This window comes from Hypomesus transpacificus, chromosome 2 (genome assembly GCF_021917145.1).
Source record: "Hypomesus transpacificus isolate Combined female chromosome 2, fHypTra1, whole genome shotgun sequence".
NCBI classification, from domain to species: domain Eukaryota; kingdom Metazoa; phylum Chordata; class Actinopteri; order Osmeriformes; family Osmeridae; genus Hypomesus; species Hypomesus transpacificus.
This window is the reverse complement of record NC_061061.1, coordinates 14,866,414-14,893,377: the sequence shown is the minus strand read 5'-3', so window position 1 is coordinate 14,893,377 and position 26,964 is coordinate 14,866,414. Positions and strand designations below refer to the sequence as shown.

General features: G+C 42.7%; 3 protein-coding genes across 6 annotated transcripts; 2 read left to right on the top strand and 1 right to left on the bottom strand.

Annotated features, from left to right (window-relative positions):
• The first annotated feature begins 1,644 nt into the window (after positions 1 to 1,644).
• bcan (brevican) lies at positions 1,645 to 10,465 on the top strand. The gene is made up of 14 exons (XM_047033794.1): positions 1,645 to 1,720; positions 2,132 to 2,524; positions 2,894 to 3,068; positions 3,242 to 3,369; positions 3,525 to 3,818; positions 3,961 to 4,872; positions 5,100 to 6,254; positions 6,788 to 6,835; positions 6,941 to 7,048; positions 7,173 to 7,331; positions 8,097 to 8,179; positions 8,459 to 8,603; positions 8,705 to 8,887; positions 9,058 to 10,465. The coding sequence occupies exons 1-14, from the start codon at positions 1,645 to 1,647 to the stop codon at positions 9,177 to 9,179; spliced, it is 3,981 nt and encodes a 1,326-aa protein (XP_046889750.1). The 3' UTR covers positions 9,180 to 10,465.
• A 270-nt stretch (positions 10,466 to 10,735) lies between these two features.
• On the bottom strand, positions 10,736 to 18,430 carry hapln2 (hyaluronan and proteoglycan link protein 2). 4 transcript variants are annotated; one of them, XM_047026964.1, is made up of 8 exons: positions 18,405 to 18,430; positions 17,443 to 17,517; positions 17,087 to 17,139; positions 12,958 to 13,062; positions 12,382 to 12,738; positions 12,141 to 12,257; positions 11,840 to 12,022; positions 10,736 to 11,386 (listed from the first exon to the last, which is right to left on the bottom strand). In XM_047026964.1, the coding sequence occupies exons 1-8, from the start codon at positions 18,413 to 18,415 to the stop codon at positions 11,109 to 11,111; spliced, it is 1,179 nt and encodes a 392-aa protein (XP_046882920.1). In that variant the 5' UTR covers positions 18,416 to 18,430; the 3' UTR covers positions 10,736 to 11,108. The 4 variants fall into 4 exon arrangements, with proteins under 4 accessions (XP_046882920.1, XP_046882929.1, XP_046882946.1 ...); XM_047026973.1 differs by lacking the exon at positions 18,405 to 18,430 and adding an exon at positions 18,283 to 18,315; XM_047026990.1 differs by lacking the exons at positions 17,087 to 17,139; positions 17,443 to 17,517; positions 18,405 to 18,430 and adding an exon at positions 13,157 to 13,495 and having other exon boundaries at positions 10,749 to 11,386.
• Positions 18,431 to 18,737: 307 nt separating this feature from the next.
• On the top strand, positions 18,738 to 26,715 carry rhbg (Rh family B glycoprotein). The gene is made up of 10 exons (XM_047026952.1): positions 18,738 to 19,105; positions 21,703 to 21,889; positions 22,113 to 22,263; positions 22,430 to 22,577; positions 23,339 to 23,505; positions 24,285 to 24,422; positions 24,653 to 24,786; positions 25,192 to 25,313; positions 25,432 to 25,505; positions 25,837 to 26,715. Exons 1-10 carry the CDS (start codon positions 18,919 to 18,921, stop codon positions 25,921 to 25,923), a joined length of 1,395 nt encoding a protein of 464 aa, XP_046882908.1. The 5' UTR covers positions 18,738 to 18,918; the 3' UTR covers positions 25,924 to 26,715.
• Positions 26,716 to 26,964: the final 249 nt, after the last annotated feature.

The following is a 26,964-nucleotide window of genomic DNA, read 5'->3' as shown; positions in this document are numbered from 1 at the left end:
CCAGCCTAGCAGTTAATGACTTAGCCATGTTCCTCACGTTCTGCTGCATCCTACCGACCGGAGGTGAACTGCTGAATCATACCAAAGCATCCCTCTGACTGACTTCTTCTCAATGCACTCTCGGTGCACTCTGAACAGTTCACGTCTCTATTCTTTCCGAATGTTCTCCTTTCCTCCTCTTTCTAGTCCCTTGCTTCCTGTCAGCTTGTGTCTGTAAGAAGGGAATGGGTTGCCCCTGGAAATGGGCAGACAGAGTCATTTGAGGTGATGCAAAGCAGGATTGGAGGGTAGATGTGGCATTGGGGGTGGTACGAGCACAAGGCAGGGGACTCGAGGACTTACTGGTAGCTTTGTTGCCAAAGCGGAAAAGGGAGACGAAAGGGGGTCAAACATTTTCTTTCAGTTTTCAGAGAGCAAATATACTTGTTTGATACACAGATACTCAGTGATGGAAAGATACTCAAGCCTGTCAAGTAATCCAATAATTTATCTCTTGAATTGCAAACACCAGTAGCCTCGAATTAACCATTTATGAAATGAAATCAGGTACATGTATTCCAAAAATGAATATTTGTTCCGACAGTCATATCACTATATCAATGGCTGTAGTTCCACCAGCCTGAAATGACTTTTCTTGGCAGGCAAACAGCCATACTTTTCCTTCCACAGCTCTGCTGCCTTTATCCTCTTTCTGCCTCTCCACATAAAAAACAAGACTTTTACTTGAAATGAATTGTATGAAATGAAGTAATCAATTGTGAGAACTCTGACTCACAGTGCATTGGGTTTGCTGCATGACGTTCCGGTTTATTCTCCGTTAACCAATAGACCTAGTGGAGGGCTCTGTTTACTGGAATACAATGGTCTGTTCACTGCTCAGCAGTAGAAATCTAGGATCCTGTCAGATCAGGCCAAAACGTGTGTCAGTATGACTGTGTTTTTTTTGTTGAAAGAACTGGTTCTGTTGTTTGATTTAAAGGATTGGAATTCACATTCAGGTAATTTAAAAGCGTGTTTTAATGGTCTATCAGTTGAGTTGCCGGATCATGCTTTTGCAGTGCCCTACATGGGGACTTTGGGGGCAATCAGAATTCTGCTCACACTTGAGAACTCCCGGCACAGCCTGACTTATGCCAGCTGGAGCAGACCAAGGACACACAAACAGTCCTTCTCAGCCACTGTAGCTGTCTGATAGATGGCCCTGTATGATGATATATGTACAGTAACTGTACTTACTTTAAGACTAAACTAAAACTTTTATCTAGTATTGGGTCTAAATATGGGAGGGGACTTCCGATGTACCTTTGTCTTTCGAAGAACTCAATTGACAAGTCTAGCTGGCCACTTTATGCTGAAAAACGATATACTGAATGTAATGAATAGCTCAGCAAGCATGAATCAATTTGAGGGATCTCATCTCCTTTGTTTAGAGAACTGCAGAACCTCGAAATGAAAACCGTGGTATGAAGCCACTACAATGTTATATCTCACCTTTTGAATGCTTCTATCCAATCTGTTTAATTTATCGGATTTGTATTTGGCAATGTTTTGCCCTTTTAAACCTAAATAGCGTGTAGTGTTCTTTTTCAATCCCTCCCCCCTTCTTTCCATTCTCGGTCGCTGTCTCTCTGCAATAGACTGGAAATGCTCCTATCTCTGCTGCTGTGCACCATCTGTCTCCTTGTCCTACCATCCTCCTCTACCCCCAGCCATGGCTCAGGTATGCACACTCACCCCTATGACCCTCCCACTGTCAGTTCTTGCTACTGACATCCATTATATTATCTATGACCTCTGACTGCGGAGGGGGCCCTTTAATCACTTTCCGTCATTCACTGATTTTGCTGACGTGCACAAATGGGGTTTAGAAGGTGTGACATTGAGAACAGAAATCAAGGTTAACTTGATGTGCTCCAAGGGTGGCCTGTGTGTCTCAACTGGAACTGTCAACAACACTTTGATGAGGGCTGATAATGCTTGTGGGTTTAGGATAATCTGCACTCACTACCATAAAACCAAACACTGTATTTTTCACATGGATGTTAATACATTAAACATCACAAAGGCAGGTCTTAGTCAAGTAAAAACTCACGTATTTATGTTAGCCTAAACCTTCTACCCTAATCTCCAGATGACTCAAGACTCCTACAGGTGACCATCCCTATCAAACCACCCATCGCCGCCATCTTGGGTGGCTCTCTCACACTGCCTTGTTTGGTGTCCCTGTCCCATCCACCCCCGTCCCCCTCAACGGTGGGTCGACACGCCGTCCTCACCTTGCCCCGGGTCAAGTGGAGCATCCTGTCACAAGGCCGAGAGACTGAGATCCTGGTGGCCCGCGGGGACAGGGTAAAGGTTAGTGAGGCCTACAAGGACCGGGCCTTCCTGTTAAATTACGCATCCTCCCCTGCCGACTTAACCATGAAGCTGGAAGGTCTGCGGTACAATGACACGGGCTTCTACAGATGTGAGGTGCAGCAAGGCCTGGAGGATGCAGATGATGTGGCTTACATCAAGGTCAAAGGTGAGGGCAGGCTAACCTTACAAGGCAGTGTTCTTATGAAAATGTGTGTATGTTGACAGTATGTGTCACATTGTGATTTCACAAGGTGAAAACCAGTCATAAGGAATTGTATACCGTATATCATTGAAGGGTTCAAGGATAAAACAACCAACAGACTACATAAAACATATTGTTCCACTCATGTGTCTGTATATTCATCATGCCATATACATTCTGTGAAAATATATGAGGTTTCCCTATGAATGCACAACCTTAATTAAATAAATATGGATCTCTTTACCAGGAACATTTGTCAGCCCTGATAAATTTGCCTTTCACACCAAATAAGCCGCCCAGATAACACCTGGAGTCCTGTGCTGTGTCAAACAGGGGTGGTGTTCCACTATAGAGAGGCTGCTAGTCGGTATGCCTTCACCTTCGAGCAGGCCAGGAAAGCCTGCAAGGAGATTGGTGCTCACATCGCCTCTCCAGAACAGCTTTTTGCAGCGTATTATAGTGGCTACGAACAGTGTGATGCAGGATGGCTTTCCGACCACTCAGTAAGGTGAGGAATATATTGTTTTTTACTTGTATCGAGAGGGTTCAAATAGGGTTAATTTGTTCAGTTAACACTGAACAAAAACTGTATTGAAATGATATCCTGAGTCTGATTATGGGATGTGAGAACTTGAAATGGTGTTTGAGATTTGCTACACTGTTCACCTCTTTTCTAAACAGGTATCCTATCCAGATGCCAAGGGAGGGCTGTTTTGGAGATATGGATGGATGGCCTGGAGTCAGGAGCTATGGACTGCTGGAGCCTGATGAGCTCTATGATGTGTATTGTTATGTGGAGGATATCGAAGGTAATAACACTGTACTGTGGATACCCTTGGGTGTTTTTACATTATCAACTGCATCCCTGAAATGGTACCGAAACTTAGATTACAGTTTCCTCTATAGAAAGGTAAAACATATTTTCCGTTGACATCATCGTGCCGTGTTTTCTCCGTATTCACAGGCAAGGTGTTCCATGGCTCCTCTCCTCACCGGTTCACCTTATGGGAAGCAAAGGCTCACTGCAGGGATCATGGGGCTGAGTTGGCAACCACAGGTCAGTTGTATGCAGCCTGGAATGATGGCCTGAACCACTGCAGCCCTGGTTGGTTGGCAGACGGAAGCGTACGCTACCCTATCGTAATTCCCAGAGAGCGCTGCGGCGGGGGCGAGCCTGGAGTCAAGACTGTCTATCGTCATAGCAACCAGACGGGCTTCCCTGAGCCACACGCTCGCCACGATGTCTACTGCTTCCAAAGTAAGACTGTAAAATTGTTGTTGAGTTTAAGGAACAAACACATGATATATAGTCTCATGCTAACACACACACTTCCGTGTTAATATCATATATTTTATTAAATATTTGGTTTACCTCAATTTCGTCCACGTTCATTTCACAGGCTACAACCACGCACACACAGACTCCCCCTATGAATACCTGGCCACCGAGCCGGAGGACATTGTGACCCTGGCCGACCCTCTGGACGAGTTCAGCCTGGTCCACATGACAGAACAAGAGGGTAGTGAAGCTCAAGGTGCTCTGACAGCCATCCCTGTCTCAGAGGAGCAATACCCTGAAGAGCACAAGGAGAAACAGGGGGCTGTGGAGGGTCAAACCCCCACTGTGGCCTATGACGAGCTCCCCTTTCCCATGGAACCCCAGAGCCCAGTCACCTCTTCATCCATACCTCGAGAGTCCAAGGCCACAAAAGACACGTTGGAGCCCGTGCACAAGGCCAGTTACCCAGAGTCACATCAGCCTGCTCCAGGTGAACACCAAGACCCAATCTACCCGGTTCCATCTCACGATTCTCACGAAGACAGCATCAGTAACACAGAGTCTTCTTTGGAAGTTGACAGGCACACCGGAAGTGTTCCACAAATTGCTTTGGAGGCATCTGTATCCAGCTCAGAGTATGAGGTAACAAGCCCAGTGAATGGGTTCACCACACCTCCAGAAGACCATTCTGAGGATGGTCACGTGGAGCAGTGGATCCACTCAGGCAACTCTCACAAAGTTTCAGGAGATCCTGAGGAAGCCCTTGCCAGGGGTGTCGTAGAGCCATCTGTAGCTGCCACTTCATCTCATGCGCATCCAGAGCTCTTCCCTATCTTCTCCACCAACCCATCCTCATCTTTTGAAAACACTACGCCTGAATATCCCCTAAACAAAGTGAATTCTGTAGAGGAGAGTTCCAATTTAATTCTTTCTGGCGAAGAGCATCCCTTGTCCTCTCATACGACGGCTACCCTTAGCCAAGTGGACATTGACCCCTATGACACCCATGAAGTGATACCTACCTCTGAGTACAGTGAGTCTACAAAAAGCCTTTTCCGTTTAATATATCTCTGAAATTCTTTTTCTTAGTACTATTTTTCATCGGAAGCTTATGTGGCTTGTGTTTTTTTATACAAACTTCAGTTGGTTTAAGTAAAAGACACAAAAGCACTTTTTACACAGCCCGAACCAACTATTAAATTTTCCACATATTCTATATGAACTACCGTTGATTGATATGTTTTCCTATTTTATCAACAGGTTATACTCCCACACAGCAACCGTCTGGCTTAACAATACCAAATTCCTCCACCCCAGTAGACCGTAAGGAGCAGGAGGCCGGTGGAACCTCTGTGGAGTCATTACCAGAAGCTTCCACTCACTCAGCAGACCTAACTTTGGTCACCACAGACAATATCATCTCAGTCACTAGTGAGCCAGGTTCCAGTGAAGAAGGCATCCACAGAGATAACTACCCTGTGACTCTTTTGACCTCACCTATACGCATGACTCTGTCTCCTCCTGTCGTGGAGGTGGAGGCCAGCTCTATAGGAGAGGTGATCACCTTCATTCCTGAAGTAAGTGTCCCCTCTGGGTTTGACCCCTTGGAAGGAAATCTGGACAAGGTGGAGCAGGAGGGAGTGGGTGAAAGCCCAGAAATGCTCATTACTAAAACTCCAGACATTGCAGACACAGCCTCAGGCCTGGGGGTTAGTGGCCTGGATGGCAGTGGCTTGGAGGCCAGTGGCTTGGAGGCCAGTGGCTTGGAGGCCAGTGGCTTGGAGGGCAGTGGCTTGGAGGCCAGTGGCTTGGAGGCCAGTGGCTTGGAGGGCAGTGGCTTGGAGGCCAGTGGCTTGGAGGGCAGTGGCTTGGAGGCCAGTGGCCTGGAGGGCAGTGGAGAGGATGCTGGGTCGGGATCAGCAGATGAGATTTCTGGATCTGCCGATACATCAGGAGAAACCTCTGGAGAAAGCTCAGGGGTCTTTGCCACAGAATTCCCCTTGACAAATGAAACTCTCAACTCCGTCAATGACACCGACAGTAGCGAAATTGAGTCCGGAACAGATACACCCTCCTCCGAGATAGAAATCACATTGCTCCCTAACCTGTCACTAACCCCCAGCTCGGAGACAGAACCAGCCCCCACCGTCCCCCAGGAGTCTCGGTCGGACCTGGAGTACAGTGGGGAGGCAACTGACACTGAAGTCGATGCTCCCGAGTCCTCTAACCTGCCACCCACTGAGGAACCAGAGGAGGAGACTCCCAGCCACTCTCCGACCACAGAGGACTATGATGAACTCACAACAATGACAGCCACTCCGTACCCTGAGGACTTTGATGAGGAGGAGTTGACTACAACCCCTGCAGCACCACCTTCTGGCAGATCATCTGTTGGAAGATTTTGGAGGATTTCAGGTAGCACAAACGTGTTCCACGTAACTTATCAGCCACCTTGCGCATAACAATTCATTGTGAAAACAATTTGTTTCTTTTACGACCTCAAACATTTTCCAAATGATTAACAATATATTTCAATATTTTTTTATAAATCACATTCATTTAGCAGCTAACTAAACATCAAAACTTAAACTCCTGTGGTTAATACTTATGACTAGTTAAACTGATCAATCCTGCTCATTATTCAGAAAATCTCATATCATATTATTTGGTGGTAAATTGACTCTAGTGGTTAAAACATGAATGCACAGTAGAGGGCGCTCAGTCTCTTTTCAGACTCCAGTAATGCTTAAAAAAATAAATATATATATAATATATATATATTAAGTGTAGGATGTCCTGTACACTCCTATTACTTATACATCTACAACAGAGATGACCAGCTCTAACCCTAGAAAGCAGCTGTTTATAGAATACAGTATGTTTGCAAGGGAGTGTGTAAACTGTAAGTTAGGTAATGGCTCTCTCTAGTGGCCAACATCTATCTTCAGAGGAGGAGCCATACTGCAATCACACCAAGATGTACACAGTGACTAATGGTGTTTTGTAGCACTTAACTCATATATTGAATCAAATGTGTTCATATAGTTTACTAGACTTTCTGCTTTTGCACATTGAATGAACCCCTTATGTCTCTTTCTCAGATGCCTGTGTGGATAACCCTTGTTTGAATGGGGGCACCTGTGTTGACGGTGGAGGATCAACACAATGTCTTTGCCTACCCTCATATGGTGGAGATATGTGCCAGACAGGTACAACAGCAAAACATTTAAAATTGTTCCAATACTGATCCACAATGTCACGTAAAAATAAAAAGTATTTTGATGAAATAAATGTTTTCATGCATCTCACGCGTTATTTTCACCCTTCCTTCAGATTTGGAGTCGTGTGAACCTGGATGGGAGAAGTTCATGGGATTCTGTTATCGTCACTTTGACAAGCAGCAAGGCTGGGAGGTAGCCGAGCAGCACTGTCGTATGTGTGGAGGGCACCTAGTGTCCATCATGACCCCCGAGGAGCAGGACTACATCAATGGTATAGTAAATCAAAGTCAGATGGCTGAGCGGTGAGGGAGTCGGGCTAGTAATCAGAAGGTTAGCGGATCGATTCCCCGCCGTGTCAAATGATGCTGTGTCCTTGGGCAAGGCACTTCACCCTACTTGTCTCGGGGGGAATGTCCCTGTACTTACTGTAAGTCGCTCCAGAGCGTCTGCTAAATGACTAAATGTAAATCTGAAAACATCCCCAAAACCCCTTGTGAAAAACCGCTCCCAATGCAAATTAGCCTCAGTAGCTACGGTAGGTGTAACATACAAATGTAAAAGAAAACTTTTGCTATTGTAGGGCGAACAATCTACTTTTTAAGTATCAAAGGTCTGAATTTACTGCGATTTAAGGATGACTTCTAAATAAACCCCACGAGGTCTGTGAGGCTTATTTTATAAAAGATTTAACTTCTCTAGCTTGTTGAAAATGAAAATAACTTGGTGTGGTCCAGAAAAGACACAACACTGGATTTCGTGTCTTGTCTGCCATATAGCCAGTTTACAAGAACAAAGAACAAAGGAAGGTTTTGAAATCTGTGTTGGTATTATGTCTGGGAATATAGAAAGGAGATGGTTATCTCGTAGAATTCCTTATGTTCTTTCAATGGTTAGTAGCCTGACACCAGCCTGACAAGTGTTTGAGGGGGCAAAGAAAGTCCACATCCTCCACACTGATAAGATACTCAATCATCTACCATGTGAGCACTTCAAATAGGCTAATGTACAATAAGTTACGCTCTGTCTCTTTCACTAGATAAGTATAGAGAGTACCAGTGGATTGGACTGAACGATAGGACCATCGAAGGAGACTTCCGTTGGTCTGATGGGAACCCTCTTGTGAGTGTCACATTGTCCTTTTTTTAAATCACATGTACATTGGGTGTTTCATTATCAGCCCAATATATGAATGTTTATAAAGCTTTGTTTTAGGTGTCTCTGGGGTCAAATAATGTTTGCACTGGGTATGGACCTCTTTCTTGTTCCTCACGATGCAACGCAAAATATCCCTTATTCTCCTCCCTACAATATCTGTTACCATTCCCAGCGTTCAGTCTTTTTCACCACATCTACCGTACTCACATTTTCTATTGTACCTTCCCCTTCTCATTCTGCAAGCTGTATGATAACTGGTACCGGGGCCAGCCTGACAGCTACTTCCTGTCGGGGGAGGACTGTGTGGTGATGGTGTGGCATGACGAAGGGCGCTGGAGTGACGTGCCCTGTAACTACCACCTTTCTTACACCTGCAAAAAAGGCACATGTGAGTGCAAAAGCCATACAGCATGGACAGGTTCCACAAGCACCTCACAGAGTTTTCCCTTAATGAGCTTTTACTTAACCTGACATTGTGTCACTTGCTAGCTTCCTGTGGCCAACCTCCTGAAGTCCCCGGTGCTAAGTTATTTGGTAAGAGGCGTCTGCATTATGAAACTAACTCCAAAGTGCGCTACTACTGTGGTGAAGAATTCCTCCAGAGGAAGAATCCTGTCATCAAATGTCTGTCAAATGGGCAATGGGAGGCACCTCAAATAACCTGTACACCAAGTAAGCATTCATAATTTACATACATTTTCTTACACATTTGTTTTTATGTAATAGGCCATGCCATTGTAGGACTATGCAGATTATGCAGTTGTATGTGGTGAACACTTGGTACAGGATGTGACAGAAACATGTTGTCCATGCCTTGTTTTCATGTGTTTGCATTTATATAGACCAGTCAGCAGAATATGAGCAGATAACTACACCGCCATACCAGAATGAGGAGGTGTTGGTTGTGGACACAGCTACAGAGAAAGCCACTCCACAGTTTTGGGACATTAAGTGGAACTTTTAAACTCTTGAATCCAAGTGTTGTGTACCCTGTTTAATCCCGTGTCACTGATGTATTTCACTCTAAGGCTGCCCAACCTTGTTCTCCAACAAGGTCGAACCTCACTTAAGAAATGTTGTCTTTGAAGCCAAGTTGTTGATGTATTCCCATCACCTAATTCTTCCAGAATAAACCCATTAGCAAAATTATAAGACTTTGATAGGACTCTAATACAGTTATGAGCTCACTTGAAGTATATCAAACATGTCAAGAAAAGGAAGCTTAGCAAAAAACGAGTGCATACTGTAGTATGTTAATGGGAAACGCCTATTACTATACGTGGTCTATCAACTAATAATGACACTGTTGGAATACTGTATTTGACTGCAATGTCTAGTTATGAAGCTCTTAGATGGGGAGGATGGATAAGCACAAATTAATTCTCAACCTCAGCTGGTCTGACATTAACTGAAGCCACTTAAATAGATAGATAAATGGGTACTTTATTAATCCCCTAGGGAAAATTGCTTTCATTCTCTCTTCCTCAGCAACAGTTGCAATTTTTCTTTGAGTCCAGTTTGTATCTGTTTTTCCTACATATTTCAGAGCTCAGATATACCTTCCCACAGGTATTACCATTAATTCAACATGTTCGCATTCCTTGGGCTTTGTTTTTCAGTTTGCTCACAGTTCCATTCATAGTATCTGCAGAACACATAATCACTAAGATACTTGCAAAAACCTCAAACATTTTGTCCCATTTATCTTTGTAATTTCTAGATATTGTATCAATGACATCCATCTATAGTTAGTCAAACTCGGTAGGCTATAACAAGAAATGTGTATGAATACATATTGGATTTAACCTTTCAGCTGATTACATCTACTAACTGTAGTGATATGTTTACTTACTGTACTTATAAATAAAGTATGTCTGTAAGGCACCGTAGTTATTGGTTTTACAATTATATTTGGACTCAATGTTAGGTTTTTTGTACTGTTAATTTCATTAATTCCAACTGAGATCTGCTGTCAGTGGTCTAAACAAAAATCACAATCAGGATACACAAAGATGCATAGATCTGATTAATACAGTTTCATTTATGATTTCATAAAATATACAGTTGATATTAAAATACATGATTATATTTAAATATATTATGATATATTTATCAAGGGGTCTTGGAATATATAGGCACTGAAAATGAAAATATGGACATTGGGTGTCTTGTTAAATGAACTGCTAGATTTTTACTACTCCCTATATTGTAGACGGTAGTTTTTTACTAACACCATTGTGTTTGATATAAGATGTATCGATTGATGTGTAGTAGGCTGAATGTTGTCACTGATTGACATTTGTGACATTGAATTGAGTGAGTTAAAACAGCATGAAGTTAGATTGATGCAATAAAAGTGCAGGTACCCAAAGTTGTGTAAACAGCTTCTGTTGGTGGTGGTATTTTTCTTAGGAGCCATTTTAAACAGTCATACAATTCTGTACACTCACACAAAGACACAATGAACACTTTATTAATCATTATGTTTTGTGATCAGACAGAAAATATCATAACAATAAATATGGTTAAAGACAAGATCATATTTACATGTATTATTGTCATTATGAAAGATAAATGGTTTTGGTGTGCTAACACCTAATATGAGTCTTGAATATTGAGTGTATTGTCTTGATGTTGTTTCTTGTTTCTCAAATTTTCCTTCAAAGAATGCTGTTCTTAAGAGTTCCAATTTGGGGTCTTGATATAGCTTTTAGCAACACTTAGATAAGAGGTATGGCAGGTTTCTTGAAAAGGTTTTTCCGTTACTAATGTAACATGGATTTGTATTTGCAAGTTTTGAGGTCATGAACCTCTTCTACTTATAGTCTACGCAGAAATTCTCCATCTTTGGATCAAGATTTTTTTTGGAAACGGGTAGCATGCATACCACAGGCTACCTGTAGCAGTAGGCTCCATAGAGTTTTAGTATCTTGTTGGGGAACCCAAAGCTTCGCACCCCAGGGTCTGGAAGGCCTCCGCAGCGCTCCCTAGGGGCGGAGATAGGGAAGCGCACACTGCCGTCCTGCAGCCAGCCACCATCGCAGCGGTCGTACTTCAGGAAACGCCAAGCAGAGTACATCTGACCAACCAGAGCTAAGTCTGCTCCTTCACCCTGACATGCCTGCCCTGCTTCCCCAAAGGTGAACGGCCCTTCAATGAAAAAGACTGAACCTGGGGAAAAGACAAACACGGGAGTGTCAGTGGCGCCGTCAAGGAAGAGCCGGGGGGGGCCGCCACATCCTGGTACAATCGCTGTCCCCACTGGTCCACCCTGCCAATTCACATATCGCCTAGATTTTATCTTTATACTTATTATAATATATATATTGTTTTTTACTCTACAAGTATTTGTCTATACACATCTGATCATTAGTGACATTAATTGTAAAATAAGAAATCAAAGTATCAGTAAGCCATTCCTCTCAGAGTCTCATATTGACATAGTTGTTTTCAACTTGCCTACTACAACAGCATACTGGAATTCCTGAAATTCAGTAATGGCTTTGAATTTTGGTGTGCCATCCCAACATTTTCATTAAAATGACAGGAATCTGTAAATGTTGATCTGTCTGAACTGAAACCACAATAACAATCAACATGAGCAATGACTGCCAGTCTGCTTACCAGCTGTAACAGATGTGAAGCAGAAGGCGTCAAAGTGATCTCGGATCCTATCTTTGGGACCGTAGCTCCGAATACCTGGCAGCAGTTCCCCTCCACAAGTGTCTCGTGGATGCAGAATTGGGTAGTGGACTGTTCCGTCCTTCAGCCATCCTGCATTACACCAATCCAGACCCTCTGTCCAAGCTTAAGAAGTAAAAATGATCAAGAGCAATTAGTGAAGGCATAATTCAGGTATACAATTACTAAAACCCTCAATAGCCTATGAATGAAATGTTTTCTCATTGAAAGGATTATTTGATACCTCTGTACAGCTGCTTGAATGTAGCCAGTATACCATCCTGTTCAGCACAAGCCTCCTTGGCATCATGATAAGAGTATTTGTAGCGACCATTCCTACTCTGGTATGGAAACACCACTCCTGAAACAATGAACATCGACCCATTTTACGGTTTTGAGTATTTGTACACACCGAATTAAATATTCTTACCCTATCTGGAAACTCAGTGAGCAGTACCACTTTACTGTCTGACCATGTACTCAACCTTCGATTCTCAGTGTGATGATGACACTCTCGTCCTCGATACCATTGACCAGCTCACAGCGGTACTTTCCGTCGTCCTCCAGTTCCAGATGACTGAGTTGCAGTGAGGCATCCATAACATGTGCCTTGCGAAGAGAGGCTCGCTGACCTAACAGGCCGTAAAGCTTGTATGCATAACCGTTTGTCATCAAGACGATGTTCTCGGTTCCACGGCGATGAGGCTCAAGTTTGGTCCATTTAACTTTAAAATGTGGCGGTTTGACCCTGAGGATGCATGGCAAAGTGATGTTTCCCCCTCGACGAGAAATGACTTCAGCGTAAACAGGTGGCTCAATAAGATATTTCAGTTTATTTTGGGCTGTGGAAATATAAATACTATTATGTTAAGCAGCTTGTGAAAGACAAACCCACAAGAGAAACTAATTTTAAAAAAAACTTTTCAGAAATACTTTTAAAAGTATTCATTTAGAGTCATGATTCAGTACTGCCATGGTCTACAATAACCCGTTTACAATGTCTTAGATTTGTTGATGTATCAAATACAAATAGTCTAACAATAGGATGTATGTCAACATACCATGATTGTTTGGGATGTACACAGCTGACATCCAGGTAACACAGCTTGCAATTATTAGAATAACAGTTGCACAGATCATAATGGATTTAGTCACCCTCGTGACCCCTGCAGTGAAAGAATAACATTGGTAAATTGTTTCAATGGAGCTTTGTGTTCTCTATCTGAGCAAATCATCAGATCAATGACACTTAACTCTTACCGCAGTGTAAAGAATAAAGATGCAGTAACTCAAACCTTATTTAGTGAATGCTTTTTTCTTGTCTTTTCAGGAAAGGGTTACCCATTAACAGTCCTTACTCCAAACATGACCTGTCAATGACCTCTCGTCCTTTGGTAAGTGGACGCTCCTCAATATTGTTTCAATGACAACCCATGATCTAAACACTGGCTCAGCTTACGAATCAAGTGGCAGTATTTAGACCATCTCCTATCTCTCCCAGCTCTAAAGCTTTAATCGGCTGTACCCTCCCTCTGTCCCTCATGATTCATTTGCTCATCCTCTTTCTTTTCTGCTTTTCTGTCTCTCTCTCTCTCTCTCTCTCTCTCTCTCTCTCTCTCTCTCTCCCTCTCCCTCTCCCTCTCCCTCTCCCTCTCCCTCTCTCTCTCCTTGTCACTCCTTTTCTCTGCTCCCCTCTCTGTCGCTCTCCCTCCCTCTCTTTCTCAATGCTCATATGTTTCGTGCAGCATGCAGTGGTGGACAGGATTGTTGATTTCGTTGCTACAGATGTTGATGAGGCTGTAACAGTCTGCCATTGTATCTGTCTGTGCCTCCCTCCTCAGCTTGTCAATATGGGAACAAACATGAATAGAAATAAAGGAAGGAAATACAGGCAAATACTGTAAGTTGTGACAGTGTGCTTGGCTTTTTACAACTAAACTAAGGACAAGGAAGAATATCTATATTAGGTATTGGGAATATTTATTGGTGTATGAGGTTAGGTACTTGACCCTCTGGCTGGTGAGAACCAGTAATAGTGGTTATTACTTTAAAAAGTATTATCCTAATGGCCTCCTAATTGAAAGTGGGACTGCATTGAGGGATTTTGTTTCCATGTTTCAGACTATGACCATATTACAACCATCTTATACAACCGTCTTTGTTTTGCCCACACAGCATTGGGGTAGGGTGGGAGGGATCTACGGAAGTCCTGGTTTTCCTCTGGTCCCAAGGCCCCATACACAAGGACTGCATTGTGAAGGCCAATGGTCTCCTTTTGCACCAAAGACTACAGACGGCGGTCGCACAAACACGAGGAGAGGGAGGGAGAAAATTAAATAATGGGATTCTTCTGCTTCCCCTGTGTCCGCTCACCATTGTGCTCTCCATCAATGGGACTCTTTCTGGTCGTACGGTACACAGCAATTAGTATTCATCTGGGCACGCTTAGGTGGCAACTGCCTCCTCAAGCCTGTCTAACACACTCCCACCCGCCCTCTCCCTATCTCACTCTTTCTCTCTCTTTCTGTCTTTCTCTCTCTCTCAGTTTCTCACCTTTGCGACTGCTCATACACTGTCCTCTAGTGGACAATAAGTCAGTGAAGGGTGTGTGTGACCTCAAGCAAACATTTGCAGAGGCTTTCTTTGAGCTTTCATCCATGTAATTTATTGTAATTCAACTACATCTGCTTCAATTCAGTATGTCCGGCTAAATGTTACAGTTATGTATGTGTTATTTTGACAAAACGTTCAGAAAATGAATCCACATGATCTTTTGTGTTTATTTCACCCTAACACATTTCCTTGACATTATCTATTCTGACATTATAGCAGCTGAAACAAGGACTTCAGGTGTTACAGTATTTGTACCAACATGTTAGCTCCAACATGCATTGGGACACTAGATTTTTTTCTTCACATTTTTGTGGCAAACCATTCGAGTACCAACATTGTAAAGACACGAAAATCATCAATATTATAGAAGTGCTCCATACAGCTCTGTAAGGTGAAATACCTATTTTCCCTTAGGGGTTTATCAACAAATCCCAGCATTTGACTGACAAACAGCTAAATAATCATTATAAGCCAGTTTTAAACTAAAGTTGTAATCTCAAATGTGAACTGAGGACTCTAGTCTTCACGCTTAAAATGAGAAGGCATAATATTACAACAGGTTTGGCATACCAGCTCTGCCGCCCTAAGGCAGTATCAGTTTGCGGGAATCAGTGGTGCATAACTGTGTTGACAAAAACTGTAAAACACACAGGGTTGTGAACGCTTTCAGATCCAAAGATATGCATCGTGTATAATATGTCAGTTTCTGTTATACATATATACACAAATAAATGCAAAATATTGCACAAAGTTTTGCAAAGGGTCAAACCCTTACTTTTAGTATGAGGTTTACTGGCATGTTTTAATGGTTGTCGGGTTGTGAATCAGGTAAATACTGACCAGTAGCCTACAGTATATAATTTTTGCATGTGCAGAGTTCATACACATTTATAGATTCCATAACTTGTTCACTGATATTCACAGGATAACTTATTTTACTGACATACTTAAATACATTAACTTAATAACAGACAACAACTAAATGTACTACTTGCTGATAGTTATACTGTATAGATTTTCAAAGTGAACCCCAACGCTCTGCTAACCAAACAGTTCCATGTTGAACAACTGCACTATTTTCTCTGTTTGACTCGTACTTTTAGAAAATCTTTCCAAATACTATTGTGAAGGAACTGATAATGGATCTACACACATTCTTAAGTGAATGGTGTTTTCCATTAGACTTTGCTGAGCCATCTTTTCAAGGTCTGCTGATGAATGTCAAGATGTGTCATGTGATTTTGTCACATGAGGCAGTGAAATGTATCTCCAAATTGAACAATGATTGTTAGTAAAAGGTTGTGTACTCTGCAGAACCAGTTTGGGTAAAACAGTTTCAACCTTATTAAAAATTACTGTCCACAAAGTATTACACAAGGGGCTGAGTTTTCCTACATTACCCCTGAACCCCTTCAAGTCCAAGTTCAAGTCCATAGATTTATTTTCCAAGTTCAAGTCCATAGATTTATTGACTCTATATCTAAAGTTTGTTTTGGGGGCCTCTGTGTTGCCTTTGTGACAGTCTAAGCGAAGGTACAGATAGAGATCTGAGGCATGGGAATGTGAACTTATCTCATGTGTGTTTTTCCCTCCAGCAACTTCCAGTTTTCAGTGATCTGGTGAAACAGATGAGTTAATGCCATAGATCTTCACAAAAAATGCATGACTAGTTATGCTAGTGCTCCGTCTGTCTTTGCAAAGCCCTCACTTTACATGGCTGAAATGCCATACCACTGCACATATTCACAAATCTCACATACCAAGAGAACCGACAGAGAACACAAGTCTTTTCACAAGTGGTCCCATGTCTACACACTCAAGAACGATGCTGTTATGACCCTATTCACTTTAAAACTCTATTCATGACATGGTTTCTGCCCCAGTATCACTTTTTCATGCATAAAAGCCTTTGTTTTACACAACAACCCACTTTACACACAGCAACGTTTGTACTTATTGTACTTATTTTGTAAAACATACTACCTGTATGTTGAGCTTTATAGTGTTACTGCTGGTTGCATAACACAGACAGGTCTTGTCTTGTGACTGCAGCGTGTGATCTGGTGCCAGAGGCCATGAACGCTCTTTTCTACTACGTCTGTCCCTCATCTGAACCTACTTCTCAACCATCTTCCCAGCCCCCCTTGCCTGCTCCTTCCCCATGTCTCACCAACCCTGATGGCCAGATTATGTTATCTATAGCGCCCAGGAGCCAGCCGACAGATATTTTGACAAGGGCACACACTCTACAATGAACTCTTGCACGCACATTTGTGGAGAAGGAATTCCACGGTTACTGGGAGGACAGAATGAGCGGGAGGGGGTGAGGGTGAGGGTGATGGTGAGGGAAGAATGGTGCTAAGGTATGTGTTCTGTAGTATTTCGAAGACTTACTTATACAGGACAATCGTTGATTTTGTATAAGTTGAGTTACATTTCAGAGTCCCAAGCACACTTGAGGTGTCATTAACTAATCCTTCGGTTACTTGTGAGATTTCTAAGATGCACAGTCGGGACATGGACTTTTGGTCAGGCCATGGATAGATATAAGAAGTTCTCCTCATCTGCAGTACTCACATTTGGTGTTGGTAGATGTATTAAACTGTGTTTCCAGATCTTTTTTGTTAACTCTGAAATATACAAAGATTTTAACATACTTAATTACTTTGTCACATTGTTTTAAGGTTGATCAATGTATCATTCTCCTCATTATTTCCATCTTCCTCCTCTAGTTCCCTTCTTGGTTATTATCTTGATCCTATTTCCCAGTCCAATCCAAACATGCAATTTATTAATCCAAGTAGTTCCTATCAGATCAAGAAATCTACACTGTAGAACTTGTGGAGACCAGGAAGTGATTTACGAAGATATTGGGGTGAACGTTAAGTGAAATGCAACCGTTAAAGCATGACTGTTTTAGCCCTGCAGCTTACCTTTCTGGAGTGTGGTGGGGTGGTATATACGTTACACAGGATTCAACATGTTCCTGAAAGTGAGCGGGAGAATACCTGGACACAAAGAGTTTTGGTTTTCCTAAATTGATAGTTTACTTTAACTTTGCAGTAATGATAATCTAACTATGACAGGGCAATGCTCTTCAAACACATTGCCTTGAGACAGAAGTGCTCACTCTCCCCTTATCCTTATTAAGTACTTCCTTTTGAAATAGCAGTTGGAAAAACAAACTACTCTGTGTTGTTGTACATTCATCTTTTAACGTTTTATTAATTGAGTGGACACTTCTCACATTGAAGCTGAACAATTCATGCAATTTTTCATAATTAGAGGTTCTATTTTCTGTTGTCAAAAATCAAATTTATTAGCCATTTGGCCATCCCCCACAGTTTACCATCCGCACTTTCAAAGACACCAAACATACAGGAAGTTGAAAAGATGGCGATGCCTCAAACTCAAAGACAGGGTTTGACGCCTGTGGTCTGAAGTGACAATAGTTAAGATTCTTTAAATCATAATAGCATTCCTGTGAGGTAGACAAGGCAATCACTGATGTAGGAGATGGGGCTTTGCTCTACCGCATCTCTCTCTGAGCAGTGAGCACACAACACTTCATCTTCAGTTTGGGGAGATGTGCAGGTCTGGATCTTTTGTTGTTTTGGAGTTAGGGTTAACTAACTCAAAGTTTTAAATAGCAAACTGCTTGTGTAGATAAACATTTGGTGAGTTTGAAAAGTGTTACTTGTCCCAGTGATCTGTAAACAAGCATACATTTACATTTAGTCATTTAGCAGACGCTCTTACCCAGAGTGACTTACAGTAAGTACAGGGACATTCCCCCCGAGGCAAGTAGGGTGAAATGCCTTGCCCACAACAACGTCATTTGGCACGGCGGGGAATCGATCCGGCAACCTTCTGATTACTAGCCCGACTCCCTCACCGCTCAGCCATCTGAACTTCTCCACAGCTTCTACATAGCCACGCAGGGTCCCGTTCTCCTGCTCTTCTCCCCCTTCGGTGGAGGGTTATGGTTTCAAACTGTCCAAACTGCAATTGCAGATGAAATGTATAATACATGTAAAACATCTTTAAAGAAAAAATTATATATTTCTTTACTGGGATCTCTACTAAAGGTTGATCAGTTTAAGGTGTCCCAGAAAACCCACACCCCCTTAACAAAGGGGAGGAGCCAAAGTTCACCCTGCAACCTCATTGGTGATAAGGTGCAAAGTAGTGGGCGTGTACCTGCAAAACCAACACATGAAAAAAACAAGACTGGTGCATCCACATGCCTCCTCGCACAGTTTTCTGCCCGTGCAGTGAAGCAACTCCTGTGTGTCCTGTGCGAGTGGGTGTGTGTGTATGTGCGTTTCACTCTCTGGAGTCTAGTTGTCCTTTTAACCCCTTAATCTATCCTCCAAGGCCAGAGAGCAGGTCCAGGACAAGCCTCAACTATGGCAGACGCAGCGACCAACTTGCGGCTGAAGTTACCACTGGTGTGCATCATCCTGGAGATCATCCTCATCATCCTGTTTGGCGTCCTGGTGGAGTACAACGTTGACACGGATGCGAAGCACTGGCATGAGGAACTCAACAATGGCTCAAGCAACTATGACAACGACTTCTACTTTCGCTACCCTAGTAAGTGACCTTTTTTTGAGAAGAAGGTTGAAGGAAATAGATGCAGAGTAGAGACCGTGCATGCAGACGGGCAGGTAAATGATGGGTCTAAAAACTCTGATTTTCTTCTGCCAAAATTGAAAATGGGGTGATTGTGAAGTTAAGTATAACCCTAACCCTGTATTTGAGAATCTTTGTGGAGTATTGCATTCTTGTTTTTTTTCTAGGGTTGCATAGGGATTGAATTATTCAATTTTTGCCTTTTCACAAGAATACGTTCTTAGTCATCAGTGATGATCAGCCTGTTGTTTTAATCGACAGGTGATCACACAGTTCCTTTTTGTGAGGTGCAAGGCATGCACAGCAAGGTGTGGCTGCTCACCGAATGATGAATTTTGGTCCACCTGCTCATGTCCTGAGAAGCATGTGTCAAGTTACAAAAGTAACAGGGTATTAAACAGTTAAATAGATTTTCTAATAGGACAAGTGTTTTATTGACAAAGGCTGCTTTCAGGCTGATAATTTTCTACTCCACTGATGCTCCAAATAGTTACCAAAACATAATCCTCATGATTGGTTTAATTATTTCAAAGGGATTGATGGTGCAGAAAATCCTTTTGGGTTATTATTTTAGTTTGACATGTGAGTTCACAAATAATGTATTATCCTGCTTTATTGGAAGATTGTACTGTCTGGGGACATAATTGTGTTTTCTCATTTCAGGCCTCACGTACAGTATCAGTCTTCAGTAATCAAATCTATTAAGATATTCACAATTATGCTTTTGCTCCTTGCTAAATTCTATTTACATACATCAGATATGTAATTACAGAAAAAGTCTCTAATGCTGTCTTATAAACTAATACAGGTTGGTCAATAAAACGATAGTAATACTATTTTTTATATTGATAATAAGAACTAAATAAATATAATCTCTAAACTTGAATACTTCAAGGTATCCATAACTGCTTGTACAAAATTGTGGTTGTGTAGTTGACAGCCCAAAAGTTATGACTGTATGAATGTTATTCACCAGAACACTCTGTCCAGCTTAAGAGATCAATCATTCTCTCTAAAAATGGAGATGGGGATGATGGTAGCAGAGTGTGTCCGGTAGCAGATGTGTCCTGATACACAGCACTGTAGAACCTGTGGATATGGGGCTGGGAGGGTGGGGCTGGGAAAGGTGGGGCGAAGGGCTCTGTACCTCTCACTACACCAACTCAGAGCTGCTGCATAACAGTGTCTCTGCGCGGCTATGCAGGTGGCTGTTGAAGCCTCAGGCAGAACAGATAGGGGAATTTGGTTTAGGAACACTCAGTTTTCACATTCAATCAATCATTGTCTGATGAGGGACAGCATGAGAAGTGGAATGAATTTTGGAATAGACAGAACGGTTGCTGAAAGAAGGGAACAGTGTCAACCTAATTTATGTGTTGTGAGTCATAGCCTGCAAAGCCAGATATGATCATTTTGTTTGATTAGAGATTTGGCTATATGACGAAACTTACTTTACTGTAAAAAAAAAAATACAGCTAACTATCTGCAGTACTTACATGCAGTTGCACTACGACCTTCATTAGCTTGTTGTGTGTCATTCCCACTAATTCAGGGTAATGTAAATAAAGGAATGGACCTTTTTATGGTTCTGGTCCGGAGTAAAGTTCAATTAAAGTTAATGGCTTTGAACAATCTTTAACATAACACTCTCACAAACATTTTTTTGTGACACATGTTCATGACTCCACCTGCAAACAAAATCATCCAAATGAACATTGATTGCGCGCATGCACACCAGGTGTAGGTGTAAGGATTTCACCAGGTTTGCATTCACACCTGGGACGCTTTTCAACTTGTGCAATAAAATGTTAACGTGCTAGGATACAGAAAAATCTTTAGAGTTTTGAGACATTGTCATGAGATAAGAAAATGTTATGTCAGCAAGTCATGAGCGTATGTTCAACACCTTGCACACATTCCACGTGCCACTCAGGTGTTTGTCGGACGAGGGTGGGGGGAATAGGGGGTGGGGTGATTGTCGGAATGACTGACATAGACAGCAAGGGGTACTCTTGAGTCTTTTCACAGCCTGTTCAGTGGGTGTACAACTGCAGGGGATGGCACAGGGCTATCTGGGCCACAGCGCCAACCGGGACCTCTGTCTTGCAACAGCGTTCCATGCCAATGACCTGTCGCCATGGTGACTGCACAGAACAATATTGTCTGTGGTTCGGTCAGGGCAGGGGAGAGGATGAATGCTTGGCAAAGGGGAAGCATTTGGGCGTAGGAGGGCTGAATTAGCGAGGCCCAACGGGAGGCTGAGAGGAGCCACAGGTTGTCCAACTGTATCTAGGCCCATTGAAGCTCATTGAGGTCCCCTGAGTGCCCTCTCATGGACAGAACTGTGCTTGTTTATACTTGGGAGCGCATCAAGTCATTTGAATGACAAAATACTCAGGCACTTTTTTCTGGCAATTGGTGGATAGGGGAGGGAGGTTGGTCTTTATTGCAACAGATTCTTGGTTTGAAATCACGTCTGGACTCTCTTGTTATTTTTTTTAATATTTTTTTTTTTTACCAAAAATAAAAATGATTTCATGGTCTCTGTCTGTGCCCAGGTTTCCAGGATGTGCATGTGATGATCTTCATTGGCTTCGGTTTTCTCATGACCTTCCTGCAACGTTATGGCTTCAGCAGTGTGGGCTTCAACTTCCTCATTGCGGCCTTCGCCCTGCAGTGGGCCACTCTCATGCAGGGCTTCTTCCATGGCATGCACGGGAGCAAGATCCACATTGGAGTGGAGAGGTGGCTGCTTCAGTACACACCCTCACACACACTCACTGCCAGCCCTCCCTCCACTGAAACAAGTCTACCGCGCAAACAGATGAATGGATTCATCAGATTGCAGGCAGTCATAAACCACCATGTGTTCACCGCACCACTCCACATATGGCGTTACATGGCGGATTAGTCTTTGTCAGTGGTTGAAATCCTGACAGTTGTTGCCTGTAACCTCTTCTCTCTCCAGTATGATCAATGCTGACTTCTGTACCGGATCGGTGCTCATCTCGTTCGGGGCGGTGCTGGGCAAGACCAGCCCAGTCCAGCTGCTGGTCATGGCTATGTTTGAAGTCACCCTGTTTTCTGTCAATGAGTTCATCCTGCTCTCTGTCCTTGGAGTAAGTGTGTGTTTTATACTATGCCAAACTTTCTTGACTACTTGATCTTCACCCTAATTGACATTCCGTGTATTCTGAATATGCTGATTTTGTAAAACAATGTATTTAGGTAGCACCCCCAGTACAGAGCCCTAAGTAGTAGTGTTCCTGTTTGTTTCCGTCATAGGCCAAGGATGCCGGTGGCTCAATGACCATCCATACTTTTGGAGCGTACTTCGGCCTGGTGGTAGCTCGTGTCCTTTACCGTCCCAACCTGTCAAAGAGCCAGCACAAGAATGGCTCTGTCTACCACTCTGACCTCTTTGCCATGATCGGTGAGAACCTCTATAACCGTTAATACTGCAAACAACAAACAGTACCTGGAAATCAGTTTGCGAGCTCTTGACCTGGGAATCTGCTACTTTCTTTAACCCGGGAAACCATTGACTCGTGTTCGACCTTGAATTACAAGCTAAAGCCCCACCTGTGTTTAGACTGTACATACATAATCAAGGGGAATATGTGTTGCCCGACACCATTTCAGTTGCCATGCGTGACACTGTGATACCTTTCTCTCATTGCACTTTTCTCCTCTTCATTTCTCCACTTTTTTTTCAAGTCAGTTTCAAGTCAAAAAAAGAAGGGACAGTATAGGGAATGGGTGTCACCAAAACAAATCTGTTAGCATTAATTTATTCCTGGAAAGCCTTCCCCATAACAGGTTTCACTTGTTTAATAACTTGTACTGCTAAGCCATAATGAAGTATGACTACATAGTAGTTTCCACACAACTAAAATGTTTTACTATTGCTATGTAGTTACATGCTAATAAATGCAAACTTACTGTAAAGCAGGGTTCTCCAATCCTGGTCCTCGAGGGCCGCTGTCCTGCATGTTGTAGATGTTTCCCTGCTCCAGCACACCTGATTCAAATGAACGGGTCGTTATCCAGCTCTGTGGAAGCCTGGTAATGACCATTCACTTGAATCAGGTTCACATTCCTCATAGTATCAACTTGATGGTACCTTTAAATGGTAGAGCTTTTTCCTCTGGCTTAGTTGACCTTGCCAATGCTTTACCCTGTATTCCTACCCAGGCACCATCTATCTGTGGATGTTCTGGCCCAGTTTCAATTCTGCCGTCACGGCCCATGGTGATGACCAGCACCGCACAGCCATGAACACCTACTACTCCCTGGCGTCCTGCACCCTGGCCACCTATGGCTTCTCTGCACTGGTCAGCCACGAGGGCAAGCTCGACATGGTGAGGCAATAGGACAGCTTCACTAGGACTCTGGAAGGAAAATGTAGGATCCATATGATGACACTAAAGGGTATTTAATTAAATGAATTCATTCAAATATAGACATTCAATATTTCTAGCCCAACTAATACTACAACTTTCATGCCTATACTTGCATGTTCAGCATTGTTTTCAACCTGAAAAAGATATTGTTACAGTAAAATAAATCTTAATTGGAAATATTTCTGAACGTGTGAACGCATGTCTCTTGAAGTCACACCCTCTTCTACGGTATCTGTTTCCAGAGAAATTACACGTTTCGGTGGACTTGCCAGTTGCTTTATCACATGGGGAACTCAGAGTCTGTGATAAAATCAAAGAGATGCATTCCTGTTGTGGGGAATCAAGTTGAAGTTGACTTTTTCAGTGAATGAAGCAGAGGAAAATAGTTGCATGACCTGGCAGCAGTTTCTAACCACCATTGGCTATCTGATGCTATCCAATGGCAGATGCTATCCAATGGCAGCATGTCACTGTGTCACAGTATCTGTGAATCTGATACAGGCTCACTTAGTCATCATGCTCTGTTCATAGACGAAAGAAGAGACCATTGTTTTACAAAGGCGTACATGAATGTTTTGACAGAATGGCAGTTTAGATGTTCTCACATTTACCAAATAGCTGCCCACTGACTGTGTGCACTTTATAAAAAGCCTTGATTCCAAATACATGACAGATCCACCCGTGTCTAAACTGACAGTTGGCCATTTCGTTAGTTAATGCTGCTTCTGCTGCTTTAGGTGCACATCCAAAATGCTGCTCTGGCTGGAGGAGTTGCTGTGGGAACGGCCGGTGAGATGATGCTCACTCCATTCGGCTCCATGATCGTTGGCTTCCTGGCAGGAACCATCTCTGTCCTGGGTTTCAAGTACCTCTCGGTAAGGGCAAACTGCCATTGTTTATATGGGGTTGTGTACGGTAATCATAACAAGTGTATCTGAATGGTGCCAACAAATACTTTGACTTATTTGACACTTGGTGGAGTGTGCACTAGGTCAGAAGCCTGCTTAAGGGGGTATACACAAACACGCACAGATACACCCCAGAAACAGTGCTGTCAATGTCTGCAAAGATGTGTACATCCTCTCGCCATTCCTCTCCCGTTCAGCCCCTCCTGGAGTCGAAGCTGAAGATTCAGGACACTTGTGGCGTCCACAACCTGCATGGGATGCCTGGTGTCCTGGGGGCCATCGTTGGAGCCATCACTGCCGCTGTCGCCACCAAGGACGTCTACGGAGACGGGTGAGTGATTCTTGTTGATGGAGGAAACTACTCTTATGTGGCTGAATCGTTCCACCTAGCTTTGAAAACCTTGTTGTGCAACTCTTTTCTATTTACCTGGAAATGAAATGAGCAGGATACTAGGAAAATGGGATTAGACTCACTGTATTTGTGCTGGCACACCACTTTTTTTATACTGTGGGTTTTGAAAGCTACACACCTGCTGTGCTTGGATACATGACATACATAGAAACACATTTATGCTGAGTAAGACACTGCAACAGGAAGTTGAGGAAGTCAGGCCTTAGGATTGCAGCATTAGAGCATTCGTCCATCATACAAACATGGTTTCAGTGCTTAATCCCTACAGTTTCGCCAACCCAACATACACATTTGGCTGACTACATTCCCTTAACTATGTTGCAGTATGGAGGACGTGTTCCCTGACATCCACTCTGGTGAAGTGACGGCTGCATTCCAGGGCATAAAGCAGGCCATCTCTCTGGCCGTCACACTGGGAATGGCCCTCATTGGTGGACTTGTTGTCGGTAAGTAGAGTAATAGGACTTGCTGTTCTTTCTGATATCCTTTAAATAATGTGATAGTTTTGCTGTAGCAAGGTATACATTCAAACTAAACTTTGACACTTTCCTCTCTGCTACTAAGGTTTCATTCTGAAGCTCCCCATCTACGGAGCTCCTCCAGACACTATATGCTTCGAGGATGGCATCTACTGGGAGGTGAGATTAAAGATAACTACTTCAACTTTCTTATGTCTGGATTTGTTTCCCTTTAGAGTTAGTTGTAGCTAGCTTTGGCAAGTCATGACAAGTGATATGCCTGGCCTCAACAGTCTACTGTGTGGCGTACCATGTTGTGACCACAAGGTGGCACACTTGCATAGGTAACTAAACCCTTCTGACTGTGTATTCATCAGTCAGTGCAGTCATGGTACACCAACAGGTGGTGCACGTTCCACACTGGTAATGATTTTGAAATAGCGGGGCATTTCTTGAAATGAGCCGCTCATTCTTTTAAAGTAAGTACACTGTTTTGTTTTTTTCGTCTTAGCTTCCTGGAGAGGAAGGTGCTCACGAGGAGATGACCGACGTGCGAACGGAAGCAGCGGATCCAGAAACGCACAAACTCAACAATTAAATACACACACATACAAACCTCAGTGTCAATATTCCGTCACTTGAACTCAAAACGCCATACATGATACAATCAGGGAAATGGGAAACACAGGATGCCTGTAAATGTTTTTCCTATTGATGTCAACAATACTCTTGAGTCAGCTTGTTGTGAGTCACTGAAGCTTGTAGAGTTTATTTGTAAGTAAAAGTAACCAGACTAAGATTTTCACCGTTTCTGTTAAGCAGCATGTTTAATGCGTCATCTAGACTGCTCTAGAATGCTCTTTCTTACTACTGAGGGTTCCTTGCAACCTCTTCTAAGTTGCCATGATGCTGGGAAGCTATAATGCTATGCTGTGGCTTTTTGGAATTGAGTGTGGATTTTTATTTTCTTATTCCTATCCCTTTCCCCAAATTGCCTTCGGGCCATGTTACTTTATAACCAAAGAATTGTCCTTAGTAGCCATCAACTTGTAGGCCTTTGTGATAAGTAAACATAAATAAAACTTCCAATAATAGTTGACATTTTTTGACGTAGAGGTATAATATTTTATGATTAAGTGAACCATGAGACATATACATTTGATGTTTGAGTATTACCTCTTCATGCTGGGTTTGGGAATGGGATTCAAAAGTGTTTTCCTTGTAGGTCTTTGTATTTCTGTAGAGTATATGCTACCTATTTTGATGTACCTCACTTATGTACAGTTATGTGAATTGTACAGAAATGCTTAGGCATGACATGGGATTCCATAGAGAAATAAAAAACACGTCATTTATTACTTTAAATAATAAAAGTCACGCTTGAAAACGGCATGCGTATTCATATTGGTTTACTTAGTGGTGCATGTATCTCCAATGCTCATTTCGGGCAGAATTAAAGTGTGTAGCCTATTTGAATGTGTGAGCCAATAGAATAGCTTTTAGGCTGTAGCCTATTTGAAGAGGGAGTGTCTCCGTTGACTGGATGAATCTCATGCCTACGTTTACGATTCAAGTCTGTATCCTTCTCCACAAGACACTGCTTAATGAAATACTGTTGGGCCTACAGGCTGCTCTTAAC

What these genes read in the sequence shown, in the direction of transcription:
- bcan (XM_047033794.1), top strand. Translation starts at nt 1,645, where the DNA reads ATGCTCCTATCTCTGCTGCTGTGCACCATCTGTCTCCTTGTCCTACCA. An exon ending in GATGTACACAGTGACTAATG is followed by an intron (nt 6,836 to 6,940) that starts GTGTTTTGTAGC and finishes TCTCTTTCTCAG; the next exon opens with ATGCCTGTGTGGATAACCCT. An exon ending in GGAGCAGGACTACATCAATG is followed by an intron (nt 7,332 to 8,096) that starts GTATAGTAAATC and finishes CTCTTTCACTAG; the next exon opens with ATAAGTATAGAGAGTACCAG.
- hapln2 (XM_047026973.1), bottom strand. An exon ending in GTACATCCCAAACAATCATG is followed by an intron (nt 12,739 to 12,957) that starts GTATGTTGACAT and finishes ATATTTCCACAG; the next exon opens with CCCAAAATAAACTGAAATAT. An exon ending in CTTCACATCTGTTACAGCTG is followed by an intron (nt 11,387 to 11,839) that starts GTAAGCAGACTG and finishes TCTTTTCCCCAG; the next exon opens with GTTCAGTCTTTTTCATTGAA.
- rhbg (XM_047026952.1), top strand. Translation starts at nt 18,919, where the DNA reads ATGGCAGACGCAGCGACCAACTTGCGGCTGAAGTTACCACTGGTGTGC. An exon ending in TGGGTTTCAAGTACCTCTCG is followed by an intron (nt 24,423 to 24,652) that starts GTAAGGGCAAAC and finishes TCTCCCGTTCAG; the next exon opens with CCCCTCCTGGAGTCGAAGCT. An exon ending in AAGGACGTCTACGGAGACGG is followed by an intron (nt 24,787 to 25,191) that starts GTGAGTGATTCT and finishes ACTATGTTGCAG; the next exon opens with TATGGAGGACGTGTTCCCTG.